The 11,959-nt window shown below is 38.9% G+C and overlaps 1 protein-coding gene across 1 annotated transcript; it reads right to left on the bottom strand.

Annotated features, from left to right (window-relative positions):
* Positions 1–1,469: 1,469 nt before the first annotated feature.
* On the bottom strand, positions 1,470–10,917 carry LOC145496201 (NADH dehydrogenase [ubiquinone] flavoprotein 1, mitochondrial-like). Its single transcript, XM_081475864.1, has 19 exons — positions 10,652–10,917; positions 10,249–10,325; positions 10,072–10,098; positions 9,758–9,826; positions 9,145–9,241; positions 8,995–9,046; positions 8,152–8,285; positions 7,624–7,793; positions 7,206–7,275; positions 6,357–6,412; positions 6,171–6,236; positions 5,336–5,438; positions 5,069–5,132; positions 4,541–4,631; positions 4,234–4,296; positions 3,930–3,984; positions 3,500–3,540; positions 2,975–3,043; positions 1,470–2,099 (listed from the first exon to the last, which is right to left on the bottom strand). Exons 1-19 carry the CDS (start codon positions 10,692–10,694, stop codon positions 2,010–2,012), a joined length of 1,437 nt encoding a protein of 478 aa, XP_081331990.1. The 5' UTR covers positions 10,695–10,917; the 3' UTR covers positions 1,470–2,009.
* Positions 10,918–11,959: the final 1,042 nt, after the last annotated feature.

The raw sequence follows: 11,959 nt of genomic DNA, 5'->3' as shown, positions 1-11,959 counted from the left end.
GTATAACTATTGCTATTCAAATATTGGCGCCATTTATGCAAAGAGTCAGGGGCGCTTACTTTCTTTTGAAAACAGTACATACATGCACGAGTGCACGTGCATGCGAACGCAGCAACTTGAAAGAAACTATACGTCATCAATGGGAAAAGGTGCGCGCGCTGCTTTTGCATGGACACTGCCTTAAAACACGACACATCCAAGCAATAAGCGCTGTGTCTTCAGCTATTCACCATGTCTTCGCTTTGCTTGATCGTTTGCAAGGTGTGGGATGTTTACGTCACCAATGCTGTCTTGTCCGGACTGTGGATTTCCAGAATGAACACAGACAACTCAAGTTTGCTTTTCTCCTGGATGGTCTGCCTATGCGATTTGATTTATATCACGGACGCTTTCGCCAGATCAACCAAGCGAGTGTTCCACTCGGTAATAACTATGGATTTAGAGTTGCTTTATGATCATGAATCAGCCCCCTCCATCATTGAACTGTTCGCGACTACGCTCACGTTTTTAACGTTTGTTCCGTACCATTTCCTGGTTATTTTGGACATGGATATGTTTTATGTTTACTTCGTTATGTGCGTTCTTCGGTTGGGAAGACTTTGGAGGTCTGGCAGACTAAACGTTGTATCGACATTTTCCCGCACGGAAAAGCATCAACATCTTCGTACTTCACAGCAAAGTAAAGTAAAGCTGTACGTAGGCAAGACCGCGCATGGGTTACAGAGAAGTGAAGGGAATCAGTCTTCGCAAAACCAAGATATTGAGGTCTGAAGTGCACAGCTTAGTAATAACTGTTGACTTTCAAGGACACTAATTAATCGCTTTTGGCTGACTGGAAAATGATTTCAAGCGCAAAGCCAGATGTAGAAAATGGGAACTTTGTGACTGACACTATATTTTGTACTAAACCCTCCTGTAAAACTTTTCGCATTTTCTTTTCTTTTTGTTAATGAGAAGTGTATTTAAATTGTTTGAAATATATCTACTTTGCTCGATGGCTTATGGAAAGCGGATTTAAGAGTTTCCTGTTGATTGAAGTATGTAATTAAAAAGTTAAAGATTCTTTGAGTGTGGTGTTACTACAGGTTCGTAGCACGGTAGCGCATGCGTCTCATAGCCTACTTACGCAAAACAATGAAGTTTTCGTCAAGGCAAGGGGTAAACAGGGACGTTTACGACTCTCGTTCACCCACCCCACATTTAGTTAAATCAACTGTTTTCTAATCAATTGAGGTAAGGATTGTCGATATCTCGAGTTCACCAATCAGAGCTCGCGTTACAAATTCCATTAAGTGTAGTAGATCAGTTACTACCTCGTCCCCAACTTTCCTCTTTGGTGGCGCTCGGAGCACGCGTGGAATTCTGGGATTAAAGGCCCAGTATCTGTGTTTCCCTCTCCCTGCTGAGCTAATGTAACGGGACCTTGAAACGAGGCAGGATACATAACCAGCAATAAGAAAACAAGCACCAAAATATAATCACGAAAACGCGTGTTTATTAGTATCATCACTATGACGAACCGTTAAACTACAGGGTTTCCAAAATTCGATCCATTCCCTTACCATTATGAGAAAATAATCCCTACGTACCAAACGAATTTAGAGAAGAATTAGTAATGGAAATCTATCTTTAGGAGGGAAAGTTTGAAGTTCAAACGTCACATTAATGTTTGTGATCAAGGAATTATCCACAAGTATCGACAGCGCTAAGGATTGATTTGGTCTCAAAACTCTTCGCTGACGCTCAAAAGTGACCACCATCTTGGAATTGAACCAAGAAACAACCTGGGACAAGTCAACCAATATCATGAAACAGAGTTACTTGACTCCTTTCAAATTATCTTAGGGGACTTGATTTTTAGATCATGTCCCAGAAACGTCGATACTGCAGCACTCTTGCGACACCGGTGTAGAATTTACCACGCATTCAATCGAGCAACTGTTCGAAAATCAGAATAAAAACTGTGGTTCTTTTTCGATTTGTACAAAATTTAACTGTTGTCTGGCACTCTACGCCGCTGTGGAGCCTTTCCCTTGCTGTTTGGCAGCGAATTCCGCCATTCTGCTCTCCAACATTGGTCTGAAATGACGGATTAATCCCTGAAATAGACAAAAACAACCGCTATCTGTTTATTTGAAGCATTTTAACAACATGTGCTATGTTTGATAGGGAAAGTCAAAAAAGCCATGACTAGTTCTTATTGCGAGTCCTCAATTCAGGTTGAATTGGAATTTGTTGTGTTGGTTCTTATGGGAGATAAAAAAAAAAATACCGGAGTTTCCAGAGGAAGACCCCTTAGCGAAGAGGAGGCCAACTGCAAACTAGCACGACTAACGATTGCAATGGAACCCAACCCTGCGCAAACCCATCCCATACGCGTTAATCGCACTAATCAAAGATATGGGGCTATTATAACCGAGAAAGAAACAGTACAGAATATTAAATCTGCTGTCCTTCTACAGGCCAGATACCAAACAATCGATACTTGCAAAGTGTCCTGATTATATAATATTGCAAGTTAAGGATCAGTGGCGGATCCCCCCTCCCCTCCCCCCTTCCCCGCCCTCTTATTTTGGATAAAAAAAAGTCGCAGAAGGAAGAAAAGCCGGCAGGGAAAGCAAACCCCTCCCCCCACCACCACCACCACCTTTACCTCAAGGTCTGGATCCGCCACTGAGAATGTAGATGTAAATGTAGAACCCCGTGACATATTCCGAGCCCCGGACGCAGACAAATACCGCTTGCTATGTACCTTATTACCTTATACCTCCTATGTATCTAAGGAAGAAAAAGGCTCACATGGGACAAGTGTGAGGAGAGCTAATGTTAGCTAATGCTAATGTTCCTAATTTAATCTTTTTTTAAACTCATTTTCCCGCGCTTTGTTATCATGTGTTTCCCTATAAACCCGATGTTATTCCCAGAGTTTCGACCTGGCGTATTTTCCCGCCAAAATGTGGCATGTTAACCTCACCTGCACTGGCCAGGCTGCGCCATCACCCAGTGCACATATGGTATGCCCTTCTATCTGTTTACTCAGTTCCTATTGTAAGCAACACAATACAACAGCGGTTAGAAAACTGACGCGGAAGAAAGAACAATGCAATTACAACACAACATATGCGAAGCGGGCGTAATGAGGGAACTGAATGGAGGTCACTCGGTCTGAAGTACTGGAAGTCTCTGCCATAAGAACTTTTCTACTGAATACGAGGATCTACTCTACGCTTAACTGTAAAGGAGAAGTATGCATTGCCAGTAAATTACTTTTTTAAAGAATAAATTACAACATTTACAGAGGAAGCTATTAGCAGTTAACAATTTCGACCGCACAACTGTATACAAGTTGTTGAGGTATTTAAAGTAATAAGAGCACTGGCATTAAGACGCGATAATCCATAATTTAGAAGCTAAAATATTGGCTTATTGTCAGTTAAACTGAGACTGCCAGTGAACTGACACTCGCTGAATATAACATCAAAAACAACAATTCACTGACCCACAGCATGTCGATTTCATCTGGTGTTGCTTTCCCCTCAACTGAAAAGTTGACATAAAAACAGAACAAATATAAACATGAATTTACAATGAATTATTAATTTTCCTTACTGACCAGTTAGTTAATATACATGTACAATGTTTTGGGGAATAAAAACAAAAGAAATCACATCAGATTTCAAGGTCAAGGGACAAACTCACGTCATGTTATTTTTTTGTCTTAATTTCCTCAGCCTCAGAGTTTGATTAGCCAGCATACAAGTAAGAACTCTCTCATTCAAAAAAACAAGGAATTTTACTACAAAAGATAATTCATCTTGTTTTTGTTTACACTACAAACAGTCCTTTCTTTCAAATAATTCTAGGAGATGAACGCAGCTCGCCTAGTGCCTATTTCGTCTCTTTTTAACATGCATGAAGTCTCAACTCACCAAATCTGTACATGATTGTAGTCATCCAACTGCAGCCCTCCCTACAGGGTGTGCACTGGTAAACAAAACCAAACAAAAACAGTACTGAGATACATGTACAGAAGTACAAGTAGACCTGATCACAGGATGAATTCTCCAAAGTGGTCGACACCAATTTCTAAGTCGACTGCTTATGTGAATTTCATTTTAAAAATCTTCGATAATAATAGACGTAAATACCAAACGGTGTAGAGAAACTTCTCAATGTGACTTTTACATTATTACATCTTTTAGGTCAACACTCAGTGGTTGTCTCCAGACTCACCTGACCACAGCTCTCATGCTTGTAGAACTCGATAAGCCGGGCAATAGCAAGGATAAGATCACACTGAAGAAAACACACAAACATTGAGAGTAAATATTATTTTACTATGACCTGAGAATGGGGGTTGGGGGAATATACAAAGGCCATGATTATTGAGCTTTGGTTGCTTTTTTTTTACATACAAAACTCAGGAACCAATCAAAACCAGCTGTTATTTGACAGATGTAGCTTTTGACTCATTAAGACACCATGCCATGACCCTTTTTGAAACATAAAGCTAACTACAGAAATTGCACAAACAGAATACCTGCTTGTTCATGACTATAACAGCAGCTGTTCCCAAACCAGTCTGTGCCTCGACAAGAGCATCAAAGTCCATCAACACATCTTCACAAACACTGCAAGCAACAACAATCAGTTCTTAAATACATGTCTCTCAATAACACCTTAGGAAAGATATTAAAATTTATTAAACTTTCTTACACATGTGGAAGCTAGCACTGTAGGCAGATTAACTGACTGCCTATTCTTCATCAGGGAGAGTACAAATTAGGTGAATTTAAGATGATATAGGACCATTGGATTGGGACCATAGGAATCTAGTAGGGCTGTCAATAAGGGCTGTAACCTGTTGCCCCTAGGTAACAGATGAGCATGCTTGATGGGCATTTGATGCAAAGGTGAATTTGCTTGTAGTTGATTCAGTTCACCCATAAAGTAACAAGTTTGCTATAGGTGTGAAGATCACAGCTACAGGTGAATTAAAACTTAATGACAGCCCTCACTTGTTATAAACTCTTCAAAACTAATTTGCGAGTAATTACAGCTATATTACCTTTTGGGAATAAGTGGGGTGGATGAACCACCAGGAATAACGGCCAAAAGATTGTCCCAGCCACCTACCAAGAGAACAGATAAGATCCCTTAGTTAGTTATTAGCTCTTGTCAGTAACCAAAACCCTGTAAAGCACAACTTACTAGTGCTATGAACTAGTGCAATCATCATCGATAGTTGATGTCAGAGCTACTCAATATTTAATGAACATGTACAGAAAATGGCAGACACATTTTTTTCTCCTTATAAAAACATGGCTGTACTTACCAAGAACTCCTCCAGCATGCTTTTCAATCAGAAGCTTTAATGGAACAGACATCTCTTCCTCAACTGTACATGGATGATTCACATGGCCTGATATGTTGAAAAGCTGGCACAATAAAATAATAAACATTTGGGTTATTCTAGAGCTCAATTTGAAAGTTATTTCCACTTTTCCAATGTTAAAGGGGCTCAGTCACAGTATTTTGAGTAATTTTGGCCACATACAAAATTACTATTAAATGGTAAGAAACCTGAAAATAACAGATTAATAACATAGAAAAACACAAAAGAGATAATGATAAACCATAAAGGAACCAGGATGGCTAAGGATGACGAATTTGAAAAATTGAGGCTAAACTTTTCGATATGCGCAAAGCGTGACTGAGCTCCTTTAAGTTGTCTTTCTCAACATACATGAAAAATATGTAACTGGAGCATCAACAAAACAATAATTACATGTACTTTTAATGTCAAATTTGACAACTGATCATTTCTTTCCTCAGCTACTGTATAACATGTAGCAGTATGTAGGGAGTCTGCCGCAACTGAATCTAGTTACGCAGTGGAATCTTTATTTTTTGAGTCTCCAAGGAAAATGAAAATTGGTTTGAAAAAGCATGTAGTTCAAGAAATCAGGGGTGAAACTACTGTGTCAACTGAGGGTAGGGAAAAGACGTTTTGGATTGAGTCAGATCAGAAGGTTTGAAAAATCACGGGTTCAATAAATCTGGATTACATTGTGTGTGCCATACTGTGCAGGTCACTGGTTTGATCTTAGTTGGTAACATAACATGGAATATTTTGTTTTCGTGACTATCTGCATTTTTCACTGATTTACCTTTGTTCCAGTGTTTCTTGGTCGACCAAACGAAGAAAACCAATCTCCTCCTCTCCTACAGATGGTCTGAAATTTCACCAGAAAAATGAAATCATAAATATTTGCACTGACAGATTATTTTAGCTAATACAGAAGCACACAGGAAAAACAATAATATAATATGAGCAAAATATAAATGGTACAAACCGGTGCAACAGCAACAGTCTCGACATTGGCCACAGTGGTGGGGCAGCCAAACACGCCTAGGGAAGAAAGACATTGTCAGTAACCTGTCAAAGCTACATACATGTACATTCACAAGTTTATTCCAGAACAGTGAAATTCAAGGTATCACCCTGCAGTTAAAACTTAAAATTTTATGTCAAATCTTCAAGAATATAGGGCATTTTGTACAGTGTTTAAAGAAATTTAGGTCCCAGAAATTTGTATTCCTGCAAAGTGCAGCAATTTTCTCACACAAAATTATTATTAGACAAGAAATATAAGTGATAGAAACCAACATTTCGGTGCATCTTGCGCCATTATCAAGGTTACATAATTAAAGATAAAAAGTGGTTTGTGAAGAGGCTACATGTAAGTTGAAGCAAATTTGCATAAAAGAGAGCCAAGCTAATTACATGAATACTTTAGCACGATGAGAATCAGACTGCACATTCAGTGCTGGTTTAAGATATTGAATACACAGCATTTCGTTAACAAGGCAATCAAATTTGTTCGAGCAAATTCGCTTAAACTTAGCCTCTTCACAAACCGCTTTTTATCTTTAATTAACCTTGATAATGGCACAAGATGCACTGAAAAGTCGGTTTTTATCACTTACATTTCTTGTCTCATGTATTTCCAAATTGTTTCTTATAAAAGTTATTATTTAAAATTTTCAATGCAAGCTCCAAAGAGTTTTGATAACCAAGAAACTACACGTAAAATTATATTGTGTTTCACATGTAACTTAGCATTAAGTTTTTAAAAACACTGTCAACTGGTAAACTTCTTCCTGTTCCTCACAGAATAGTTTAGCTCTACATGTAGACTTACCCACATCAGCTGGGAATGGAGGCTTCAATCGTGGTTTGCCTTGCTTCCCTTCCAAACTCTCAATCAGTGCCTTAACAAGAGAAATCCAGGAATGATTTAATGATTACATATTATCAGGCCATGACCAATATTTTGTTTTCTGTTGCCAAAATATTGACGACAGAAAATTAAGTGTAATTATAGTATACATTCAGTAACTGACTGTTTACTATAGAACTGCCATGATTAATTAATTCCTCACACTAGGGTATTCAGGAGTCTCTTTTTTTCATCCATCAACAATAAAATGATAGGTCTATGTTTTAAGCCTCTCTGCACTGAAAAGAAACACACTCTCTTTTTGGCTAGAATGAACAATTTTTCTGGATGACAAGGTGAAGACACAGGGTAAAAAAAGATCCTTGAAATAAATGTATACCGTTTCTTCTCCACATATGTAGGCTCCAGCTCCTCTGTGCATGTAAATATCAAAATCGTATCCACTGCCGCAAGCATTACGGCCAATCAGGCCCTCTTTATATGCTTCATTGATTGCCACCTGCATGTTAGATGCTTCATTGTAAAATTCTCCTCGGATATATATGTATGCTGTGAAGAAAATTCATGAGGTACCAATAAATTTGCTTGGATAGACATGCAATAAACAATGTATGGGGAGCAAGAATGGCGCAGCAGTGAGAGCACTTGGCTCCCGCCAATCTGGCACGGGTTTGAGTCCTGCATCACACATGTAAGTGGGTTGAGTTTGTTGTTGGTTCTTGCCTTGCTCTGAGGGTTTTTCTCCAGGTTCTCTGGTTTTCCTCCCTCAGCAAATACAAACACTTCTAAATTCCAATTTGCTCTGGAAACAATGGACAAAGAGCTTCTCCTTGGGAATCATGTGCCACTGCAAATTCCTATTTATTTTATGTATTTATTTATTTAAACAGACATGTCCAGCTCTTACCAGCTCTAGCACCCATGCCTGCTCCAGCCACAAGACAGCCCTCAATCAGTTTGTGTGGATCATTCCTCATAATCTCTCTATCCTTACAAGTCCCTGGTTCACCCTCATCTGCATTCACAACGAGATATTTGGGTCTGTAAAGCAAAATGATTCAATTAATGAGCATGATTAGTCTCCTTCACACAGAAACCAACACTACAACATGTGCAAACAATTACACTCAACTAATCAAGTTACCTTAATCAAACTAAAAAATTAATGTGGATCTATAGATGCGGCCTTGATAATCAAGATAAACAAACTTTATATAGTACATTAAGGGTCAAATGTCTTGCAACCACCTTTTCCCAGGTTTAAGTAAATAAACTATGTGGAGGCCTGGATCAAGAGTTCCAGGTTCGAGCCCTGGCTGGGGACATTCTTGGACAAGAAACTAACCTTCGCATGGCCTCTCTCCACCCAGGGCCAGATTGTTCGAAAGTCAGTTAGTGCTAACTCAGGATTAAAAGTTAACCAAAGTACTAATTTTTCTTGTTTAAATGTGTTTTCCACTGATTATGTTTTGTGTAGTTTGAGATTAATCTTTGAACAACCCGGCTCAGATAATAAGTGGGTGCTTGTGAATGTAATGCTAGGGGGTAACCCATGTGGTGGACAAGCATGCCATCCAGCATGGAGTACAGAAATACTCCTAGTTGCTTGATCACGCTATAGAAACCAGAGATAAACACCAGCCTGATGGACCATTTGTGTCAGACATGAATGAAGACTTAACTTTGGCAGTTTTCTTTGTTAGAAGGTTCAGAAGCAAAGGAGTAAAGGATTATACTATATACTTTGTACCTTCCATCACCTGGCTTGTTCATGAATCCCCACTTCATTCCAGTTGGAAATCCTGAAAGAATGAACAGAACAATTGAATTAAGTTTAACCCTGTTGAACCTATCAGCACTGAGTGTTAAGTACATAAATTAGACCAGTGACATACTGTACCTGCTCCACCACGTCCCCTCAAGCCAGACTTTGTTATTTCTTTGATTATCCAGTCTTGACCCTTTAGAATGATTTCTTTTGTCTTATACCAGTCACCCTTATATAAAGAAAAAGAGCTTGATAATTATTCAACATCACAAGATATTGAAATAGTCAAAGTTCAAATTCCAAATAAATGAATGTCAATGACTCAAAGTGTTCCTCACAACTACTTTGCTTTCATTCTGAAAACTTCTTACAAAGTAATTCTCATTCAATGTTTAGAACTTACACACGGACTCTGTTAGAGTGACTTTGCTTGATAAGAAAAGGGAACTTGGATATAGAACACACTTCTTTCAGTATAACTTGTTCCTCACACATTGTGATTGTTATAACAGGGGCTGCATCTCTTAAATTACATATGATGTTTACGGAGATTAAACTTGTAATAATTACATTGTATGTCCAAGGCTGCAAATGTTCCAGCTTTGACTGTGATTCAAGTGTAACCCAAATAAATCTAGCTACTTGCACAAGAAGGTTAATTTCTTTGCAGTGTATTTAAATTCACAATTTACATTTGCATACGTATAATTATCCTCGCAATCATAAAATGTTTTTCAATTATTACCCTTTTAATAGCTCCAGGCAACTTCCAATCATGTCTGCCATACAAGTTAGTGAAGATACGGTCCTCATCCTTTGAACAAACAAACAAATTATTAACCAAGTGGAGGTCACTACAACATTGTGTGGTTCCAGAGAATACGCATACCAACCCCAAAGAAGATTACAATTCTACGGGAGAAAGGATGAACCCAAACTAGAATTTCTCAGGGGATTGAGGGGAGGGGGGTAAAATCAAAAACTTCCAACCCATTGGATAGGTTAGGGTTTTTTTTTTTTTTTCCAGAAAAATACATACATGTAGGGCACAACACCTACCTTCATGTTTCCAAATGATGTTTTGGTCTGAAGAAGAAGCAACACAAGTGCTAATAAGAATCAAGACATGACACACACATAGAGTGATGCAAAAAAATGCTGCCATAAATAAACAATATATTTGTGTCTGATGATGATCGATCTGTACACAAAGATTAAAGTTGGCTGAATACAAACCGGCGGTTGAGGGGCTGCTGCTGTAGAAGACAGTCTGGTGGAAACAAGGGCACGGCACAGCGACGGAAGCTTTCCTCCTTAAACCGTTAAAAGAATAAAAAGTAGAAAAGTTATCTATTATTTTCATGAAATCTGGCCTTTATGGAGAACATCTGGCAATCAAAAAATCTTGCATACATGTCATCGATATTCCACAGCTGATTTGTACTTCAAGTACAAAGCATGTTTCACTTCAAGATTTCTACAATCTACTGTTCTGTGAGCTAGCTAGCGTATACTGGACCGTTTGATGGCCAAGTGTTCACGTAACAGGTAACACGTCCTACAATACACTCGACTCAAATGAGCCGGAGAGTTCCTGAGCTGCAAATATATAAGTTTACCTTTGAGGCGTTTAACTTACCCTGAAGTCCATTGGACTGCAGCCTCGTCAAAGGTTTAGCCATAGTTACGGCTCCTGGTTAATCTAAGAAGTTGAAAACTCAACTAAATCGATTGTTTTTAACTTGAAGACAACAGTTGCATAACGCAAGACGATTCCAATATGGCGGCGAGGCAACAAAATTGAAATGAATGATGGGATATTTCGTGTCCAGTACCTATAGACGAATGACCGCGCGGTACAGCCCGCAGCAAGAAAATGCTTCGTTGAAAGAGAAGACCTGATGCAATGCTGGCAACAGCAATTCAGCGGCTCTCAAAATGCCCCAGATTGCATATTGGCCAAGTCCTATTTCCCTTCAGGTTTATTGTATATGGAGCGAGATACAATAATCAGGTCCATCTTAACGGGCAAAAACAGATCGATGTCATTAGCCCACCTTATTGACCATGTCTCAACCAAACAAGCCTCAGCTTTGGTAAGAAGAAGTCATTATATGCCATACAGGACACTATCTGGATTTTCTTGCAAATACACCTCGAACAGGGGCAACGTCTAGCCGGCAGGATAGCCACATCCCATGATCCCATAGGCTTTCGCTGTACATAGACTCGGCTTGCTCTTCACAAAAACATGTTGCAAGTGACGTCATTAATCCTGGTCTAAGATTTAAACACTTTCCCAAACTCAGAAAACAGTGCAAATTGATAGAAAATCAATTCAAAATGACGATGAAATCCGAGAGGTGCTAATTCTGCAATGCTGCTCAAGAAAATAGGAAAAGAACACGAATTCTGCCAAAATAAAGAAAAACACGCAATCTGGCTTCTGGCTGGACCTCCAAGCCAAAATGCGGTTGCTATGAGAATGTGAAATGACGTGGAATAAAAGTAGAAAGGTAGCAGCTCTTGTAAGCTGCTATTGTTTCCTTATTGTAGCAGCTGTTACTGTTTTAGGGCTGGGGGCATTGTTTCTGTTGTTTGATCTATTGTTGAGACCTTACGAGACCTTCTAAGTGACCCAATAACAGTGGCTACATCAAATAAGCCATATTTATATTTTCGGTATTGGACCGGAACAAGCTTGCAATGGAGGCTTATGCTGGAAGAGGAATATCATTAAGAAAGTGCCTATGAAGTAAAAATAATTGCTACTTATTTGAAAGGCTTTTCAAAGTAAAGAAGAATGGCGTTTTCCTTTTTGGAATATCGTTTTTCGTTTTAAAGATTGACTGTTGTGATGTTTTAGTGGAACCACCTATGACGTCATCACTTTCCTCATTTGCATAATACAAAAACGGAAATATCCCTAAAACGAAAAAAGATATTC

This window comes from Orbicella franksi, chromosome 8, assembly GCF_964199315.1.
Source record: "Orbicella franksi chromosome 8, jaOrbFran1.1, whole genome shotgun sequence".
Lineage (NCBI taxonomy): Eukaryota > Metazoa > Cnidaria > Anthozoa > Scleractinia > Merulinidae > Orbicella > Orbicella franksi.
This window is presented reverse-complemented; position numbering and strand designations above follow the sequence as displayed.